This window comes from Ascaphus truei, chromosome 10, assembly GCF_040206685.1.
Source record: "Ascaphus truei isolate aAscTru1 chromosome 10, aAscTru1.hap1, whole genome shotgun sequence".
Taxonomy (NCBI): Eukaryota; Metazoa; Chordata; class Amphibia; order Anura; family Ascaphidae; genus Ascaphus; species Ascaphus truei.
Window position 1 is genome coordinate 34,607,374 of NC_134492.1, and position 19,921 is coordinate 34,627,294.

The 19,921-nt window shown below is 42.3% G+C and overlaps 2 protein-coding genes across 2 annotated transcripts; both read right to left on the bottom strand.

The window, feature by feature from the left end:
* Nucleotides 1–4,632: 4,632 nt before the first annotated feature.
* On the bottom strand, nucleotides 4,633–6,994 carry LOC142503802 (torsin-1A-interacting protein 2-like). Its single transcript, XM_075616523.1, has one exon. The coding sequence runs from the start codon at nucleotides 6,805–6,807 to the stop codon at nucleotides 6,289–6,291; it is 519 nt and encodes a 172-aa protein (XP_075472638.1). The 5' UTR covers nucleotides 6,808–6,994; the 3' UTR covers nucleotides 4,633–6,288.
* A 32-nt stretch (nucleotides 6,995–7,026) lies between these two features.
* Nucleotides 7,027–18,201, bottom strand: LOC142503801 (uncharacterized). The gene is made up of 3 exons (XM_075616521.1): nucleotides 17,898–18,201; nucleotides 9,771–11,145; nucleotides 7,027–7,295 (listed from the first exon to the last, which is right to left on the bottom strand). The coding sequence occupies exons 2-3, from the start codon at nucleotides 11,050–11,052 to the stop codon at nucleotides 7,213–7,215; spliced, it is 1,365 nt and encodes a 454-aa protein (XP_075472636.1). The 5' UTR covers nucleotides 11,053–11,145; nucleotides 17,898–18,201; the 3' UTR covers nucleotides 7,027–7,212.
* Nucleotides 18,202–19,921: the final 1,720 nt, after the last annotated feature.

Sequence of the window (19,921 nt, forward strand, 5' to 3'; positions counted from 1 at the left end):
TCCAAGATGGCGACCGGAGCTCTCTCTCTGGCGTCCCCACGTGTGGCAGATGCTGTGTGGAGCTCCAGGGACGCAGGAACAGTGATGCTGCTGCGCGGGCGTCGCGTCACGCTCTCCTCCTGCCGGTCTCCTATTCTCCTGCTCTCTTGCTCTCCAACCGGGCGGTGTGCTCCCCAACTCCAGGAATCAATTGCTTCTAAAAACGGATCTTCCCAACGCGTTTCGTGCGCATGCGCGCACTTCTTCATGCGCATGCGCACGAAACGCGTTGGGAAGATCCGTTTTTAGAAGCAATTGATTCCTGGAGTTGGGGAGCACACCGCCCGGTTGGAGAGCAGGAGAATAGGAGACCGGCAGGAGGAGAGAGCGTGACGCGACGCCCGCGCAGCAGCATCACTGTTCCTGCGTACCTGGAGCTCCACACAGCATCTGCCACACGTGGGGACGCCAGAGAGAGAGCTCCGGTCACCATCTTGGATCCACAGAAAGTGTTTCCAGTCCTACTGCTTTTAAATATCCTTTATTCTGTGAGTAGGGTAACGATTTTACCCCCCCCCCCCCCCCCCGGATTGGTGTGTGACACCCTCCAGAATCCTGCACTAGTTGTCAATAAATAGCTTTTTTATTATTTTCTGTCTGGCTTGTTGTTGTTGTGAGTCTGTCTTGTATGTTATATGTTGTTAGTGTTATATGTTTTTATGTCCACAATACTGACATACTGCACTATAATCTTCTCTTTTTATTTTTTCATATATCACGTCACGTTTTGGAGAGAATCTGCATTTTGCTCATCATCCATCATCAATTACCAAAGGACTTTGATTTGGACTGTTCACCACATGGTTTGAATATTTTCACTATTATAATTGGCGCCGACATTATCTTTTTTTCTTAGCAGCAGCAAGGAGATACAAGTTGAAAGATCACACTCGCCTGCAAACTTTGAAAGCTTGAGCGCGGTTTCTGTTCTCTACTACATTGTGTGAATAGTACTTCAAGTAATAAGGTTCTAAATTATACAAAACAAAACCTTGAAATAATACCGATCCGCTAATACTGTAGGATTTCAATGGTTAAACAATATTACACAATGACCATATAGACCTCGGGTGTTTTTAAGCCACCTGTGCTGAAGCAGGGATAGCTTTAATCAGTGTCTCAGTCATTTATTTTGACACCTGTGCTGAAGCAGGGATAGCTTTAAAACCTGACTGTTGGTGGACTTGAGATCTGGAGTGGGCCATCCCTGATATAGGCGCATTTTCTATTGCTCAAGTTGTGCATAATTTGTGGTTAAGTTCTACCTAAATTGTATGGTTACTCCTGTCCACCCATTTGTTTTTATACCAGAAGAGGATGTGAAGCAAGGTGGTCTCCTGAGCTGAAACTGCATTAATGTCCACTCCTGAGACCCCTGGTTCCTGAAATACTTACCGGTGAAGCTGCCGCTGGTACTTCATGGAGGTTTAAATTCCCAGCAGCACACAGGCCAATAGCTGCAACATCACTTGTCGCCGCTTACTATTGGCCAGTGACGTGGGAGATTTAAACCTCCGTTTTGTCTCCCTTGTAGGGGAGGTCATGGTGACACTTTCCCACTGTGAATATCCCAGAAACCAGGGGGTCTCTGGAGCTGAAATGAACTCTGTTCATCCCCCCGAGAACCCCTGCTTCCTGTATGGTGTGTTTCCTACACCTTCATTGCTAAGCTGATTGCGCAATAAACACAATTTTGCTACATCTGGAGTTGCCCCATATATTTTTGATCCACTGATGCGGATGCTGTGCTCCTTTCCTTCTACATTTCCTGTATGTACACAACATTTCTGTAGGAGGAATGAGCCTTTAACATGTTCGACTTTAGCAAATCCATGTTTCCTCCTTTACCTAAAGCTGTTTATATCCTGAACTTTTCCTGTACTTTCAGTTAGGAAGATATCCGGAGTATCAACTATGAATAAACATAAACATTCCCTAATTAATACCAGGCAAACTTCCACTTTCCTTAGGTTTGGGAACCATATTTTGGTGCAACTTTGTAGTAGGTAGTAAAAGCTAAATATTGGTAGGGTCTATCATGTTAATAGAAATATATCAATGTAAAGATCAGACCCACGCAAAGCAGTGGTGGCCGACCTGATATGCTACGTTTTCCAAAGTGTGTGTGTGTCTCACAAAAAATTAAAGGAATATACAGGCATACCCCACATTAATGTACGCAATGGGTCCAGAGCATGTATGTAAAGCGAAAATGTACTTAAAGTGAAGCACTTCCTTTTTCCCACTTATCGATGCATGTACTGTACTGCAATCGTCATATACATGCATAACTGATGTAAATAACGCATTTGTAACAGGCTCTATAGTCTCCCTGCTTGCGCACAGCTTCGGTACAGGTAGGGAGCCGGTATTGCTATTCAGGACGTGCTGACAGGCGCATATGTGAGCTGCCGTTTGCCTATTGGGCGATATCTCCTTACTCGCAAGTGTACTTAAAGTGAGTGTCCTTAAAGCGGGGTATGCCTGTACACTGATATATAATGTTAGAAATTGAATGAACATAAGAATATAATGCAGAACATGGAACAAACAAGAATATCATTAAACAACCTGGAACAAACAAGACTATATTGTAGGAAATGGAATGAACATAAAAATGACAATATAGGAAATGGAATCTACATCCGTAAATACAAAAGAAAAAAAGAATAAACATAAGAATATAATGTAAGACATGGAATGAGAATAATATATAATGCAGTAAATGGAATTAACAAGATATAATGTAGGATATGGAATTAATATCTGTAAATAAAAAAAATAGAAATGGAAGTACCTCTACTGCTAAAACAACGCAGGCCCTCATTCTCTCCCGTCTCGATTATTGTAACCTTCTACTGTCTGACCTATCTGCTCAAACTCCTACACCCACCACATCATGAATATATATTTATGTCAAAAAGAGTGCTATTGGGCGTGGCAAATGTGTATAACAAAAGACGGGTGCCCAATGCTACATCCAATTGACAAAACATAAAGTAATAAGTATAAAGTTTAAATACTTCAATAATAATATTTACTTGGTTATTTAGTTAAACCCTTTGGCCAAAGCGTCATAAGCCTGCATACCACGTCAAGGTATAACCAAAATTAATGCAGGTCTTGCACTACACTGTGAACCCTTCCCTTTACCTCTGTATGAGGGGAAAGAACCATAGTAGATCTGGTTCTTTGCAGCAAAGTGAAAAGACCTCCCAAGTTAAAAAGGCGAGGAGGAGTGAGCTCTGGAGGGAGGTGTCCCTACAATCTATCATAAACGCTTCTGCTTGAATCACTACTCTCCTAAATCTTTCTCAGTGTCTCTTGTGTGGAAATCCCTCTCTTGGCTGCCTATTAAATGCTATATCACACTTCCAAATTCTCCTCCTCACTCTTCTGCCCCTTCTTACATCTCAGCCCTAATTTCTCGCTATACATCTATCCGACTGTTGCGTTCTGCTCAAGGATGTCTTCTGTCTACCCCTTTTGTATCTAAAGCCCTCTCCTGCCTAAAACCTCTCTCACTCACTTCCCCACACCTCTGGAATATCCTTCCTTTCAATATCGGATTGGCACCCTCTCGCTACACCTTTTAAGACCTGTCTTACAATATACCTCTTTAACTATGCATATGGGTAGCTCTGCTGGCTGATACTATACGTCTCGTGCACTGACCTTGGCCCCTTGCAGACGTACTTACCATAACCCCCTCCTGTCTTAAGTTTTCCCTACCTACCACTTAGATTGTAAGCTCTTCAGGGCAGGGACTCCCTTTTATGTCTGAAGCTCTTATAATATGTCACATGTATTGCTGCTGTGAAGCGCGATGTACCTGGATGGCGCTATATAAATAAAGCTATAAATACATAAGATATGTAGGAAATTGAATATGACAGTATATATATATATATATATATATATATATATATATATATATATATATATATATAGATTTCTCCATCACAGTGTAGGATCTTATGTCCCAGATTAAGGCAGGAACCGTAGTATTTCTCTATATGTTTTTTTTTACAGGGTTAAATAATACACTAATAGGCCCGCCGTCCCTTTAAGTCACACGAAATCATAAAATAAATGCCTACTCCTCTTAGGAGACTAACTGTACATGCAGCTTCAAGCCCTACTAACTGGAGGGACTGCTAAACTGGTTACCACCCCAAAACAGGTACTATTATAGCTAAACATATACAGTATCTGCACACAGGAAAATAGTGTTTCTCTTATCTGTTACTCCAAGGTTATGGAGCAGACATTCCCGCTTCAGCACGGTCTTGCGTCCTTCCTTCCTACGGGAGCTTAGCCCCACGAGAGCTCAGAGAATCTCCTCTGTAAATCCAACATTTAGGACAGGACCTCCCCGCTTCCGCACGGTCTCACGTCCTTCCTCTTCCTGGGATTAGGACCCAGGCAGTCACAGCAGACTCTGTGACCACCATTCAGCGGGTCTAAGGGACTGCCAGCTTCCACAGCTGGGGAGAACTCTTCTCTGTCCCCCTTCTCTGGGAACAGCAATCTCTCTCCGTGTGTAGTCATTTCCTGACTTTTTTTTTATCAATTATTTTTTATTCGGGGCATTTCAATTAGACATAGCTTTCCATTGAGGTATTTACAATCACAGGTTACATATACATATGATGCTTGATACATTAGATACTTTTGATAATGGTACAATAGGGTCAGCACATCCTATTCAAATATAGCTTGATCTTACTCCCTTTGTCTGTGCTTTTTGGCAGAGGAGCAGAAATATGAGTCGGGCGATCAGACTTTGTCTGTTAATCTATCTGTCCACCTTGCTATCTTAATTCGATATCTATATTCGTTTGGTCCCCTTTTTATTTTATTTTTTTCCCCCTTTCTCGCTCCTCCCCAAATCAAACATTTAATAGGAAACTATTTGCAGACATTGTTCCAGGGCATACAGTGGTTCAATCAAGATACTATAGGGGAATTATTCTAAGTTACAGATATATACAAAAACATATATAAATCACTGCGCCAGATAAGTGATAAATCAGTGTGTGTTCTAACTAAATATATGAGAGGAGAGTGACTTGTATAGTGTACTAAATACCAATAGCAAACAATACAGGACAAACACACAAACCAACAACATAAATGACAAGGAAAAAAGGGGGAATGGGTACGAGAAATACAAGGAAAAAACAAAAGGAAGGGAAAGCCAAGAATTGAATGAAATAAAACCTTAAATAAAAATAAAACACTGGAACACTCGGATGGCTATCCTCAGGAGCAACCACCTTCCTTGACATCTCTATAAAAATTAATTCAAATTTGTAATATTTATTTCACTATGTCACATATACTTTTTGATGTAATAAAATGTTATTTTTTTGGTTTTTAAATACAGACCCTACTCCTTGGAGAGAGCCCAAGTGGCAGAACTAATTACACAATTATCAGTATACTTATACTATCATAGAGTGCAATTTTGTAGGGTCTTCTTTTGATCTTTCAGGATCAAACTGTTACACAATATTTTTAATCAACCCAATATAATTTCTAACTTAATACTATATTCCTTATTTTAACTAGTTGCACACTGAATATATATTTATATAGACAATAAAGCATCTTTATTATTCAGACATGAAATCGTCCTATCTTCACTGCATTATTTCGATTGAAAAAAACGGAATAAAAACAAAATGCATTATTAATAGTGTTTCTTTTCTATTTTTGCAAGGATTTTATGCTGCAAGTTTCTATAGCTGCAATGGTAAGTTATGCTTGGCTGGCAAATGGGGATAATTGTGAACCTGAGAACTGTGTGGTGCAAATGGACATCCATTGCTCAGTGACTCCCAGAAAGTAAAGCGCATGGGCAGTGCATTCTCAGTTCCATTTTGCAAGTGAGTTGCTTGGCACTTGGACGGGGTCTATTTTTTCTTGTGCCAACCGCAGTCACTTTTATCCCCATTCTGCATCTCGTCGCTGTAGAAGAACAGACATTTGAACATGGTTCCCAGAATGTCTTCAGCAAATCTCGGTGAGACGTAAGGCACAAAAAGATAAACCCAGAAAGTTTGAAGCAGAATTATGAATAAATCCGTACCAGATAAGGTCACATGCATTGACAACTGCCTGGTAGTGTCTGGAATTGGCACCACGAGGGGCCAGCAACATAGGAAGACGATGCCTGGGTACAATATTGGTCAGTGCATTATTACCGATTATTTTCTATCCTGTTGGCTCTGTCTTGTTGTCTGCTCAGGGACAGCTGCTGGCCTCTATGTTTTGTATAGGTAGCACGGGGAGCACCAAGTGGGAGATACGACTCCACACCCCGCTCAGCCTGTCTGTGTTCATCTCACTGTGGGACCGGAGGCTGCTTGGCCTAGCAAACTTTTCCCAGAAGAAGTCTCTGACTTTCTCTTCTAGTTCTCTGAGTGGCAGCTCCGGCTCCAGCGTTGGCTCTTCCAGCAGCACTGTGAGCACCAGCGCCACATTCTTGAAGGCGGAGTTCTCATGATCGCAGTATTTGTAGAGGATGAGCAGCGAGCCGGCTGGCAGCTCTTCCAGTTGATGCAGCACTGCTGCCCGGGATGTGGACTGGAAGCCTGAGCTCAGAGTCTCAGCTATCTGCAGCTTAACTATATTACTGTCTTTAGTAGCTTTACTAAGCCCATCAATAAACACCTCTAAGGGTGTGGCCATGCTGCCAAAGACCGCACGGAAGCATCCGCACATGGCGCGATCACATTGCCTTAAGGCATTGATCGCGCCCATAGACGGGCGTGCGCGCGATAGCAGGGAGTGTGCGGTGCATGAAGAATCAGTTGAAGCTGATTTCTTGGAGCGACGGGCAGGTCACGTGAGTGGTTCGCCCAATGAGGGCAAATCAGCTCCGTGACGTCACAGACACGCCACCCGTAGCACGTATACCATGTCAAGAAAACACACCCGCTTCCCTAGGGTGACGTCACAGACGCGCACACACCTCTGCGCGGTCGAAGGCTGTATGGACGGTTACTTATGCAGCACAGGGTTAGCTCTCCGTCGTGGGCTGCGGTAAGGATGAGGGGGGTGGGCTCAGTTGCATGGGAGTTGTTAAGGTGTTTCTGCAGCATTTTCTGGCTGCTCAGCCACAGCACCTCCTTGTGCCCAGGAAAGTCAGTTCTGAGATTTTCAAACTCATGTTGAAAAATCTGCAGCAGAGGATGAAGTGGCCCCCAACAAAACGTACAAGTATGAGACAAAGACCACCAGCAAACCAACTGCAAGACAAGGGAAATAGTCAGCAGGAGGAAATCACATAGAACATAATCAAGTCTAGATATTAAAACATGTTGTTCCTCTGAATCAGAACCTTCTGACCATTGAGAAATATATGTGTATATATAACTTAATACAGTATAAGGTAGTAGGATAAAACCAAAATTTGTATTAGATTGCATTTAAAAGACAACTAGGTAGGAATAAACCATCTGGATTCAGTGAACTCAGATGCCAACATGGACAAGAATTCAGCTATATATAGCTCCGGATGTACTCCTTTGTTTGATTTTATTGTGATGTTTTGCTGTAGTGATTGAGTGATGTAATGCTCTAGTGATGCAGTGATGTAGTACAGTAGTGATGTAGTACAGTAGTGATGTAATGCTGCAGTGATGTAGTACAGTAGTGCTGTAATGCTGCAGTGATGTAGTACAGTAGTGCGGTAATGCTGCAGTGATGTAGTACAGTAGTGATGTAGTGCTGTAGTCATTTAATGCGGTAGCGTTTGAGTGTTGTAGTGCTGTATCGCTCTAATGATCTAGTGCTGTAGTCATGTAGTGCGGTAGTATTTGATTTAGTGCTGTAGGATTTCAGTGCTGTATTGATGTAGTGCTTTAGTGTCTGAGTACTGTAGAGTATGAGTGCTGTAGTGATGTAGTATTTGAGTGCTGTAGTGTTTGATGTAGTGTTGCGGTGCTATATTGATGTAGTGCTTTGGTACTGTAGAAATTATGTAGTGCTGTATTGGTCAGCTCGATCTGCTTCTAAAATGTAAGCAAGTTCCCATGTCATAAAGGCATTGTAAAGGTTAATACAACATCAGATAGTTTCCCCACTATTGATGTCAGGCTTACAGATCTGTAATTCCCTGGTTGTGATCTACCTCCCTTTTTAAATATAGGCACCACGTCTGCTTTACACCAATCTTCTGGTACTTAAATATCACAGTCTGGCTATGACTGGGTGCATACCATCAGGACCAGGTGCTTCATTTACCTCCATTATATTACACCAAACTTATTTCTGTGTTAATCAAATATTAGTTCATGTTAAGGCCACAGCCTTGGAATATACAGAGGCAAAGTATTTCATTCATCTGCCTTCTCCTTCTCACAAAACAACTGCCTGCCCATCTCACACTAAAAGGTTCCTATATTCTCTTTTCTAATCTGTTATTAATCAACTTGAAGAACATTTAAGGATTAATCTTACTTTCCAGTGAAATCCTTTTTCATTTTCAATTGTTGCTAATCTGATTGCCCTTTTTGCAACTTTTGTTACATTCCGTATCATTCTTATTATGCCTCTATTCCTTGTGACTTTTTCCATCCAAATGGCTGACTCTTCGTTTCCATTTCTTCCTCTACCGTACATAGCAGGGCCGTATGGTAATATTGCAGGGCTCGGTGAAGAAAACTGGTGCGGGGCCTCTTACCTTCTCCTTCGGGATGTCTTCAAGCAGTGTCCCCCATCATGGCGCCGCGATGTCAAATAGCGCCCCGTTGCCATGAAAATGGAGCACAGGTAATGAGGTGACATGCGGCATCACATTGTCATGGCAATCCTGTTGGCATAATATGGTGCCGTATGATGTCACGTCACATTACGCCCCGTTGTCATGGCAATGCATTTGCCATGATAAGGGACACTGTAGGAAGACATTGCCAAGAAGAAGGCAAGAGAGTTAGAGGCCCCACAATCTCCCCCAGCATTTAGTTTAATAGTTGTGGGGAAGAGCGCGGGGTCTTTGTAACCACGGGTCCAGAGGCATCAACTGCACCGCCATAAATCCAGCATCGCTACCTAGCCACCTTGTTTAAAGATTGACCATGTATCTTCTGTATTATGTCTTGTAAAAACGTATTCCTACTAGATTCTTCCTTAGTTAACGAAAATCTGCTTAGTTAAAATTAAGAATCTTTTGTTGGTCGACAATAATACTGTTTTTTGATCAATTATTTGAAATGAGACCCTGTTATGATCACTGTTTCCCAAATGTTCCTTCACTTGAATATTTGTTATTACTTTTACATTGTTTGATATTACTAGATACCGTAGGGCATGGTGGCGAACTCCAGTCCTCAAAGACCACCAACAGGTCAGGTTTTAAGGCTGTCCCTAATACCTGACCCGTTGGTGTCCCTTGAGGACTGGAGTTGGCCAACCATGCCATAGGATATGATTGGGTGGCCACCTGGATTCTAATCATAGCTACATGTTTTCTCCAGGTCATGGCTCATCATATCTTTAAGACCTGATCATCATTAAGATTGATGTAAAAGTCTGAAGTGTTCATGGAACTAGAATATTAGTCCATTTCTTTCCAGGTGGGCTTACAACACATTGCTTTGCAATGCAGAAGGGTTAAAAAGGACCACCCCAATTTCATAACTTGGACTGATTGTAGATCTTCAAGCAGCAACCCACAGCCGTGTATTATAATAGTAACGAGTATGTAACTAATTGCTGCTTACCTGTCACATACACCCAATGGTCTCTTATTAAGTGCCAACCTCCAGGTGCCTTTGATTTGTCTCTCAGTTCTATCTCATTGTCCTGTGTCTCTCTCACAAAGTAGCCATCTGTCTCTGTGTGTTCACATGTCTCTGCTTGTTGTCTCCATTTTGCACACTGCTTATCTGCCTTTGGTGTCACATTGGTCAGCACCTCTGTCACACATTGTTTGCTTAAATGTACGGAGAATCTCTTTTTATCAGCATTGTCTTCTGTCTCTATGGATGTTTTTTCTTCCTCAGATCTTATTTGTGTCTCTATGGATGTTTTTTCTTCCTCAGATCTTACTTGGGTCTCTATAGATGGTTTCTCTTTCTCAGATCTTACTTGTGTCTCTATGGATGGTTTCTCTTCCTCAGATCCTACTTGTGTCTCTACGGATGTATTCTCTTCCTCAGATCTTACTTGTTTCTCTATGGATGGTTTCTCTTCCTCAGATCTTACTTGTTTCTCTATGGAAGGTTTCTCTTCCTCAGATCTTACTTGCGTCTCTATGGATGGTTTCTCTTCCTCAGATCTTACTTGTTTCTCTATGGATGGTTTCTCTTCCTCAGATCTTACTTGCGTCTCTATGGATGGTTTCTCTTCCTCAGATCTTACTTGTGTCTCTATGGATGGTTTCTCTTCCTGAGATCTTACTTGTGTCTCTATGGATGGTTTCTCTTCCTGAGATCTTACTTGTGTCTCTATGGATGGGTTCTCTTCCTTCGATCTTACTTGTGTCTCTATGGATGGTTTCTCTTCCTGAGATCTTACTTGTGTCTCTATGGATGGTTTCTCTTCCTCCGATCTTACTTGTGTCTCTATGGATGGTTTCTCTTCCTCAGAACTTACTTGTGTCTCTATGGATGGTTTCTCTTCCTCCGATCTTACTTGTGTCTCTCTGGATGGTTTCTCTTCCTCCGATCTTACTTGTGTCTTTATGGTTGGTTTCTCTTTCTCAGATCGTACTGGTGTCTCTATGGATGGTTTATCTTCCTCAGATCTTACTTGTGTCTCTCTGGATGGTTTCTCTTCCTCCGATCTTACTTGTGTCTTTATGGTTGGTTTCTCTTCCTCAGATCTTACTTGTGTCTCTATGGATGGTTTATCTTCCTCAGATTTTACTTGTGTCTTTATGGAAGGTTTCTCTTCCTCCGATCTTACTTGTGTCTCTATGGATGTTTTCTCTTCCTCAGATCTTACTTGTGTCTCTATGGATGGTTTCTCTTCCTCAGGTTGACTGGTTGGTGTCTCTGCCATTGTTTGCTCGTCTACTCCTGTGTGACAATTGTCTTCTACCAATCTTCCTTCTGTATCTATGGATTGTTTCTCTTCCTCAGGTTGACTATATATCTATAAAGATAAAGTAGAGGTGAACTGTACAAATATTGAAAGACCAGGTAATTGGCACAGCAAATGTTATCTCCTCCAGTATGGATTCCCTTTACTATAATTATGCATTTCTGCTGAAATAATAATCCAACGTACTGTATATACAGCAACATCTTAAATAAGAAACTGTGGTGCCATCGCTGTCCTCTAGGGGCTGAATGGGGCAGCTATTGAACTTTTTCACCACAAAGAGTTAATTTAATCCTCCTTGGAAAGGCTATTCAGGTGATAACTAATGAAGCTAATCAACCTGTTCTGAATAGTAAGGAAGTGCTTTAAAAGGCTGGAAGTTGCAAGGCACAGAGAGACTGTTTATCCCAGAGAAGGGATGAGACAGAGGAGCTCCCCAGCTAATGGAGGCTGGTAAAAGAAGTCTGAGAGACACTGCTGAGAGAGCTGTGCTGAACAGTGACGTCTGGTTGCAGAGGACCTTAAAGGACTAAAGATAAGGCAAGCGCTTTGTTATTATCTGCAGAGACTTTGTATGCAATGTACATGTTCTGGGGCTGACAACTGGCTTAGCTGGCAGCCGGGTTAGTAAGGGTTGCTGCTGAAATGTGTAGTTAGCTTTCCTAAAGGAAATAGGATTTGATTTTATTATTTGGTTTTTCTCAAAGGGACGGTGGGCCTATTCATATTATTTATCTCTGTAAATAAACCCCAAGTATAAAGAAATACAGTGTTTCCTGTCTCATTTGGGACAAAAGAGACTGCAATGTGGTGTCGGCATCACAAAACCCACAAGTGCACCTGCATGTCTTCCAAAACCTTCATTAAAGGTGGTTAAACAATAGACAAGCATTCTGGGTAATGGAATGCCCGGACACTGTGTTAATTACTTTTGATTTTTCATTCCATTTTGAACATGGACTGGAGCGTTCACCTTCTGCATTGTACAAGAAAGCACAGGAATCAGAATACCCATTCCAAGGGGGATATTCACCAACCTCTGATACAGGTTAGGAACAACAACACTGACTTGAATAGCAGAGAGAGTTTTGTAACAGCCTGCCTCAGAATGTCAGGGAAAGAGGGATGTTCCCTCCTTTTGAAATCTTCAGTTTGAACTTGGTCACTGATTCTGCATTGTGAAGCCGGTTACAAACATGCATGTATGTACTTATCCTATCCATAGGTGACAAAGGCTGTCTTTTGCTTTCTGACGCGTCAGAGAATTACCTATTGAGGAGTTAGCGTAGTTATTAATTTGCTGTTGTTGGAACATTGGGGACTTCCTCTACCTTGGAGAGCTATGAAAAGGAAGTACCAGGTGTGGCACCACAGGTGGGATCGGGCCTGAAGAGGGGGTTATTCTCCCCCGAAAATTGCCCCCCTTGTTTGCAGTATTTGTATTTTATCTCTTCCCCTTTTTCTCCCCCCAATTTTTTTTACAGCTGTTCAGCTACAGACGCTTGGACACTTTCCACGTCTTGGACCTACCTGGTGTCTATCACCTGTGAATAGGATAAGTACCCTTACTTGTTATGTACAATTTAGGATATAGGAACATTATTCATAGACCATTGTTGTAATTTTTATCTAGCATTGTACACTGGTCTGTTTCTTTATATCTTCACATTGAGGGTGTAGCTTTTGTCTTGCGTTAGATATCCCAATTTGGTGTGTTCCATTTTTTCGTATTGCTACCCTTGCTCATGTTTGCGTTTCTGTCTGATATATACAGTGCATACATACATGCATGGGGACATCCCTATGTTTCTGTTCTATTATTTAAGGGAAACAGGGTTCCCTTTATTGCTCCCGTAGCACCATCCTTCATACAGTACTGCTATTGTCCTGTTTGGAGTGCTGTTTGATCTCTATAATCATTGTTTGTAATCAGGGCGGCAGACAGATTTCCTGGGGCCCAGGACTGGAGTTCTGACTGGGACCCCCCTCCCTCCAGCAGTGTTGCAAGCCCCCCATTTCACACCTCGCGAGCCCCCTCTAGTTCCCTTCCTCTTCCCATGTATTTCTCACCCTTCCGTCTAGCCTCTCACTCTCCCCCCCCCTCCATCAATTACCCCACTCTCACTCAATCCCTGCTCCCCCCCCCGCCTCACATGTATTTTTCACCCCTACGTTTCACTCTTACTCCCACTTTTCCTCACTCATGCCTATTTTGTAATAATAATAACAACGATGATGATGATGATGATAATCAACTCTCTCTTACATATATGTATAGCTGCAGTGTTAGCAGGGCATGAAAAGTCTGTAAATCCTGCCCCGGGGTGACTAAGGGACAGGGAGATAAAGTGACTTGCCCGGAGTCACAAGGAACTCCCACTGGGATTCAAACCCACTTCAAAGTCGGTGCCATTACCATTGTGCTACTCATTACTGCCTAATAGCGCGGCCCAAATTACTGCAGTTTTGGAATCGCACCCGAACTGTCACCTCATTACGTTATGTTCCAAACAAAAGCAGCGTCTGGAGCAGGGCTGGGCACCTCCAGTCCTCACAGGCCACCAATGGGTCAGGTTTTCAGGATCTCTGCTTCAGCACAGGCAGCTCAATGAGTGGCCCAGTCTTTGACAGCCACCTGTGCTGAAGCAGGGATATCCTGAAAACCTGGCCTGTCGGTGGCCACCCCTGGTCTAGATTCTTAAATGATGCAGCAAATGACATGTTATCTGTATAAATGCTTTCACTGTGCAGCCAAGATATTGCTCTCTCCCATACAGGGATTGTAACACCAGAGAAACACAAATCCTTTTGTTTTCACCTTAGCCCTGAAACGAAACCAACTATGGAATAAACACAGGAAGCCGACGTCATGATCACAGGCAACTAGAAAGGGGAAAGAGAAAAGCAACCCTTTAGCGCATGGTGCAGTGTAATATCCAGCTGGGTCAGTGCTACTGTTCTGGGTGTTTAATTATGACTCCTGTACCAAGTACAGAGACAGAGGAGCCTCCCATATACTTCCTGCACAAGCTCATCTTTCTCATGCAGAGAGCAGGAGGATAATGTAACCCCTGCAATGCCTGTGGGTGGCTAAACTCACTGATTTGGAGTCTGTGTCACTGGCTTTTAACACCAGCTGGACATAAATGATGTCCGACTGATAGAAGTTGACCCTTTTCCATTTAAAATGCCTTTATTTTTTTAGATCTGCCTCCTTCACATTTTGCTGGTGTTGTCCCATAGAAGTTGAGATTTCTGCAAAGCCTTGTGAGCCGCTGCAGCTGGAAATGCTTTGCAATGCGTTGCTGGCTCCTCTGGCAGTACAGGGGTTAATAACAGCACTGGCTCGCACTTACTGGCAGTAAGCTCCGCCGTTGCTTTGTAATGAGTGTTTAGTAACTATAAATAAAGTAGCCCTTCTATTGTCTTCCCCGCACAGGAATCTTATGAGGCTCCCACAGCCCAGGCAGCAGGAAGCAGAAACTTAGGCCTTGCCCCCGCTGCCTACTACAGCGTCCGCTGTGGCGGACGCTGCGCGCACGAGAGCCCTCCCCTCAATGGCGCCGGGCCCGCTGCGAGGGGGGGCGCAGCGCTCGCGCGAGAGCTACTCCTGCTCTCAATGGAATTGAGCGCCGAGCGATACGGCACGCCCCCCGGCGGTTCAGCCAATGAGGGCGAACCTGCCGGGTGACGTCATGGCCGCGCCCCCGTCACTCCTCCGCCACGCCTCCCCCGGTCTCTCTTACTGCAGCTCCCTGCAGACCAGGTAATCGGCTGCACGCGCCGCCAATCTCGCGGGCGCGCATTGCAGCTGAGTTACCGGGGCCGTAGCCTAAGCCGAGATGCTGGGGAAAGTTCTGTCAAAAGTGCGCAGTCTGACCTTTAGCTTACAAATGTTAGGCTGCGCACATTGTGCTGGTGTCGCAACGTGCGCGCGCTTACATGTGCGTGCGCACGATCGTGACTTTTTCTAATGGTAGCCAGTGAGGCATAGCAAGCTAAGTGGTCCTCCTGGCAACCAAGCAGCGCGTTGACGCTGCGACATTTTGCCTAGACAAGTGAACTTGTCTTTCAGGCTGCAGTTGCGTGACATCAGCGTCACATGAGCTGGTTCAGCCAATGAGGGCGAACCAGCTCCGTGACGCGTTAACCACCGATCGCCTACCTAATCTCCTGCAGCACAGCGCAGTGGATGTTCACACATCGCATGGAAGATGGCCGCGCGCAAGGGTGGGTGCGCGTACTCCGTCGCGACGGCGGCACCCTGCGTCTTACACATAACTGTGTGGTGGGGAGAAGCATGTAGTCCACACAGTATGAGGCTGCACATATTCACAGTCCTGTTTGTGATAATTTATTGCAAAATTTCCAGCAGTTTGAGCTGTAAACTGTAACAATAGATAATGTTACCTTAGTAATATAAGGATACTATAAGGATATAAGGATACATTGTAGCTGCTGAGTTACACTAACTGAAGCAGCCATTATGTTATCACAATTTTGACAGATTTATAACAGAAGCATCAAACGGTTGCCAGCTAAGGTTAGAAAGTAGAATTATACATTGTCACATGCTTTACATATACAAATAATCAAAAAAAAAAGTGGGAATGTAGTATTGCTGCTTTAAAGCTGCAGTCCAACCAATATCCTACTAGAGATTTTTTTTTTTAATAAATCAGTTCTGTACTTAGAAAATACAGGTACTTGTAGATTATTTTTTTTAAAGAACTATAGATTACATTTTAATGTATTCTAATGTAACAAGCATTTTTTGTTTGTATAGCAACCACTTACAAAGTCACATCCCCTTCCTCTTCTGAAACAAGCTCTGGCACACCTCTTTTTGAGCCCTGCCCTCTCTCTAGCAGTGCACCAATTGTATCTAGTGACTGCCTGGTCACATGATCTTCTCCACAGAACTTTGCTTCTTTGGTCCTCTTCTGCTGCACTGACAGCCATTTAGTGAACCCTGGAGCCGAATCTTCACTAATCGATCACAGGAGAACGGATCAATCGGCAACTTAGCTAATTATTTATCATTGTGTGGATTGAATTTGATGCACATATTAACGGGGAAAAAATAAAAATAAAACAGCAGCTTGGACTGCTGCTTTAATTCTGCGCTAACAGTATAAACAGACTTTTCAGGGTTAGAAGCACATTCATTTTAACTAACAATTTGTATTATTTGTAACAATTTTCAGGGGGAACTGAATAACTGTAACTGAACTGAATTCCGGCACATTGTTTAGGAAACCTCAAGAGACCTGATATAATGCTAATGAATTTATTAGTGATGGGCTGGGACATTACATGGAAAATGATAAATGCCTTTTATGCAGCATTTATTTATTTATATAAAGCTGAAGTATTGATTGTAGATTATATCTTTTTGTTCTTTGTTTAGGTTTCTGCCACTTTATTCTCTACAAATACACAAGTGATATTTTTATATACACATGTGGTGATAAACATTTATGAATGTTTTATTTTTATTTTGAGAGAGATCTATTTAGTACAGTACCCAGTACACAATGACTTGTATATCTTCCAAAACTCTCATTAATACAACACGTGCAGCGATATCTGGGGGGTAAAAGCTAATTTAAATATACAAATAGGTTAATTTCACAGGTATTGCTCATTTCTGGGGGGAATACCTCCATTTTGCACCAAATTGTTACCTTTTGCTTTGACTTTTTGGATTAAGAAATTGTTGGGAAGGTTTTTTTTACTTTCCAACTTGAGGTTCGAGGGAACAAAATGTTACCAGGATTGCAGTCTTTATTAGTAAATATTAAAATGAATAGAACTTCTAATAAAATACCAACTCCCTGACCCAGCGACTGAACTGTTATTGAAAAAGTATTAATACTGTAACTGATTTCTAAAGATTCGGAAACTGTAAACGGTACAAATCCTTACTTTGTCCTCCAGCGGAGAAAGGGACATATCAATATATTATTTCTGAGTTCATTGTTAATATTAATAGTGCAGTGAAAATAATAAAGAGAAAAGCTGTATCCAAGTTACACATATATGGAAAGGTAGTGTAGAAAATGTACAGCATCCAATGATCAGTCATACATTGAATATCACAAATTCTGGGATATAGAAAAGACGTTAACAATGTTATAAGGCGCTGGGAAAACTTAAAAGAGGGCTCATCTACTTCAGTGGCTAGTATTTTAACCACTGGACTCACCCTTCTAAACATCATTGGAGAACTGTTTATAACAGTCTAGCATGGGTTAGATTAACCCTTTTGCTGCTAGAAGGGCCTGCAGCACACTGTGAAAGTCTCTCTAGTATCAATAGTTTAAAGGGAAACCACATTTAGATCCTTTCACCCATATGCTATTGATCCAAAGTAATTACATTCATGTTAATTCTGGTTCAGAGACTCCAAACACCTATTGTCATTTTGTTTGGTGCTTGTCAATCAGCCATAGAGCAAACTTTCCTAAAATTGCCATATGCATGAAGCATATGAGTAGCTCTGTGGCTGATACTTTACACCTGATACATAAACCTTTGCCCCTTGCAGACGCACTTACCAGAACGCCCTCCTATTGTCTCTGTGCGTTCTTCCTAACAATCAATTAGATTGTAAGCTCTTCAGATCAGGGACTCCTTTTCCTAAATGTTACTTTTATGTCTGAAGCACTTCTCCCCATTATGTATTATTTGTTATTTATATGATTGTCATGTATATTACTGCTGTGAAGCGCTATGTACATTAATGGCGCTATATAAATACATACATACATACAACATGGACCAGAAGTGACGATCCTCACCTGCCAGTAGTGGTGCTCTGCGGCTTCAGCTCGTGCGCGAGTGCTGCATTGCTAGAACTCCTACTGGAAACATGAACTTGCTGAGAATGTTTTGTCCCCAGGAAGTAAGAAGCCCTTCTCTCGGGGTGGAACGGACGCTGGTAGTTTGGCTGCCAAAAATAAACGGGCGAGAGCGATTTGAGAGAGATGACTACCCGAAGACAAACCCGAAGTCAGACCCAGGGAGTGTCTGGTGAGTGGACAAGTTCCTGGAGCAGTGGGATTTATAGTGTGTATTTAATAAGCTGGGGGAATGGCACAGACATGTGAGCAGATGACAGTCTAAACTGAATGTGGGATGATCTCAGTTCAGTCCCACCCAAGAAACCCTTTCCCTTCATCATTATAAACCTTCCACCTAATGGGATTGTTACAAGCACAATATGCTGAAAATATTCAATACGCGCGTTGTTTTCGTTGTTTTTGTTAAAATAATATAAATGAAATTTTTTTTTTTAAACTGTTTCATTGTTAAAGTCTTGACTTTTAGGGATGAGATTTTTGATTTAGATTTTTTTTCTTAAAAATGTAAATAGAATATTTGTAAATAAATGATTGGGCAGGGTTGTTATAAAAACAGGAGGCGGTTTAAATGGTCAACAATAATATAACAATATACATGGGGATATGTGTGGAGCGCGGCGGTATCAAAGAGCGTTAACATTTTGCTTTGGAGAAAAAAAAATCTTATTTCATATGCATTCGTGCTCAGATGTGCTGCCTCCACCAATCGCCTTACAGGGAATACAGGAACAACAATGGTTTGTGTCGGTACCCAAATATATTGCAAAGTAAATTGCAATGTTTCAGCGTCCGTGCCGGAGGAAAGGGCACAGACCCTGAAACATTACATTGTTTGTGCTAGAGAGGTGTAATGTAGGTGTCCACATTAGGTCTTGCCCACCCCCTATTTTTTGTAAAAAATCCCCAAAAAACGGATTCTGCCATAAAAGGGAGTTAAATCCAATTACACTGATAATGTAAGTCTTTTAAAAAAAATTATATATATACTTTGCACTATATTTGAGTGCCGATCCAAACCATTGTTGTCGTTTACATCACTTGTTTCAGTGAGTGATTTGGGCAATGGTTACATCAGAGGTTCTCTCCCTTGATCTCCTGGGGTTCCCCAAGGAGTTTAGTGGTCTCTGAAACCTTTTTAAATTAATTTTGAACAGCCGACTTCTGCAGTCAGAGCTTTTTATATTACTACTAAATACAGGTTTGGAAATGTTCAGGTATATGGTATGGCTAAATGTACAGATGGACAGAGCCAAGTGTGAATATGGTGGTCCTCCAAATGGTTATTAACACTGAAGTGGTGTACAATATGGAGAAGTTTAAGAGTCTCTGGTCTAGACAGCGCTAAAGGTGATGGTTGCATGTGAAGTGGATCAGAGGTTTTCTACAATTCAATGAAAGTTTTCCATTTTGTATATTTCTCCCTAAGATTTTTATGCTGGTCGTTGATTTTTTTCAGTCTCGCAAAATGTGTTTTGGAAAAAAGTAATTGAAATATTTAGGAGTTTCCCAGTACATGTCCATAATAGCTGTTAGTTCCTCTTAACCCTTCCCACCTGTGCAAGGGCGCAGCCACTGTCTTAATTTCATTTTGATCTCCCTGTTGTTGGCACTATGACAGAGTAATCCTTTTTAAACTGTGCGTTAGAACTTCAGAGTCCTACTTGTACAATGACATATTCTGTATAGTATACATTGAGTCAGGTTGTATTAAAATACAGCATTAACTTAAAATGTTGGGTGAGATCTGTACTGCCTGCTTTAAAGGAGCAGCCCTCCCCCACCCCTTTCTTTTACCAGGATGAGAAGCAGGGGGTCTCCGGAGGTGAAATGAATACGGTTTCGCTCGGGGATACTCACCGGTGCAGGCAGCGCTGGTACGTCCTGCTCTTTAAATCCCCCTGCGTCACGCGGGCCAATATGAAGTCCCAATGGATGACTGTGCGGCTTCCTGGTGGCCCATG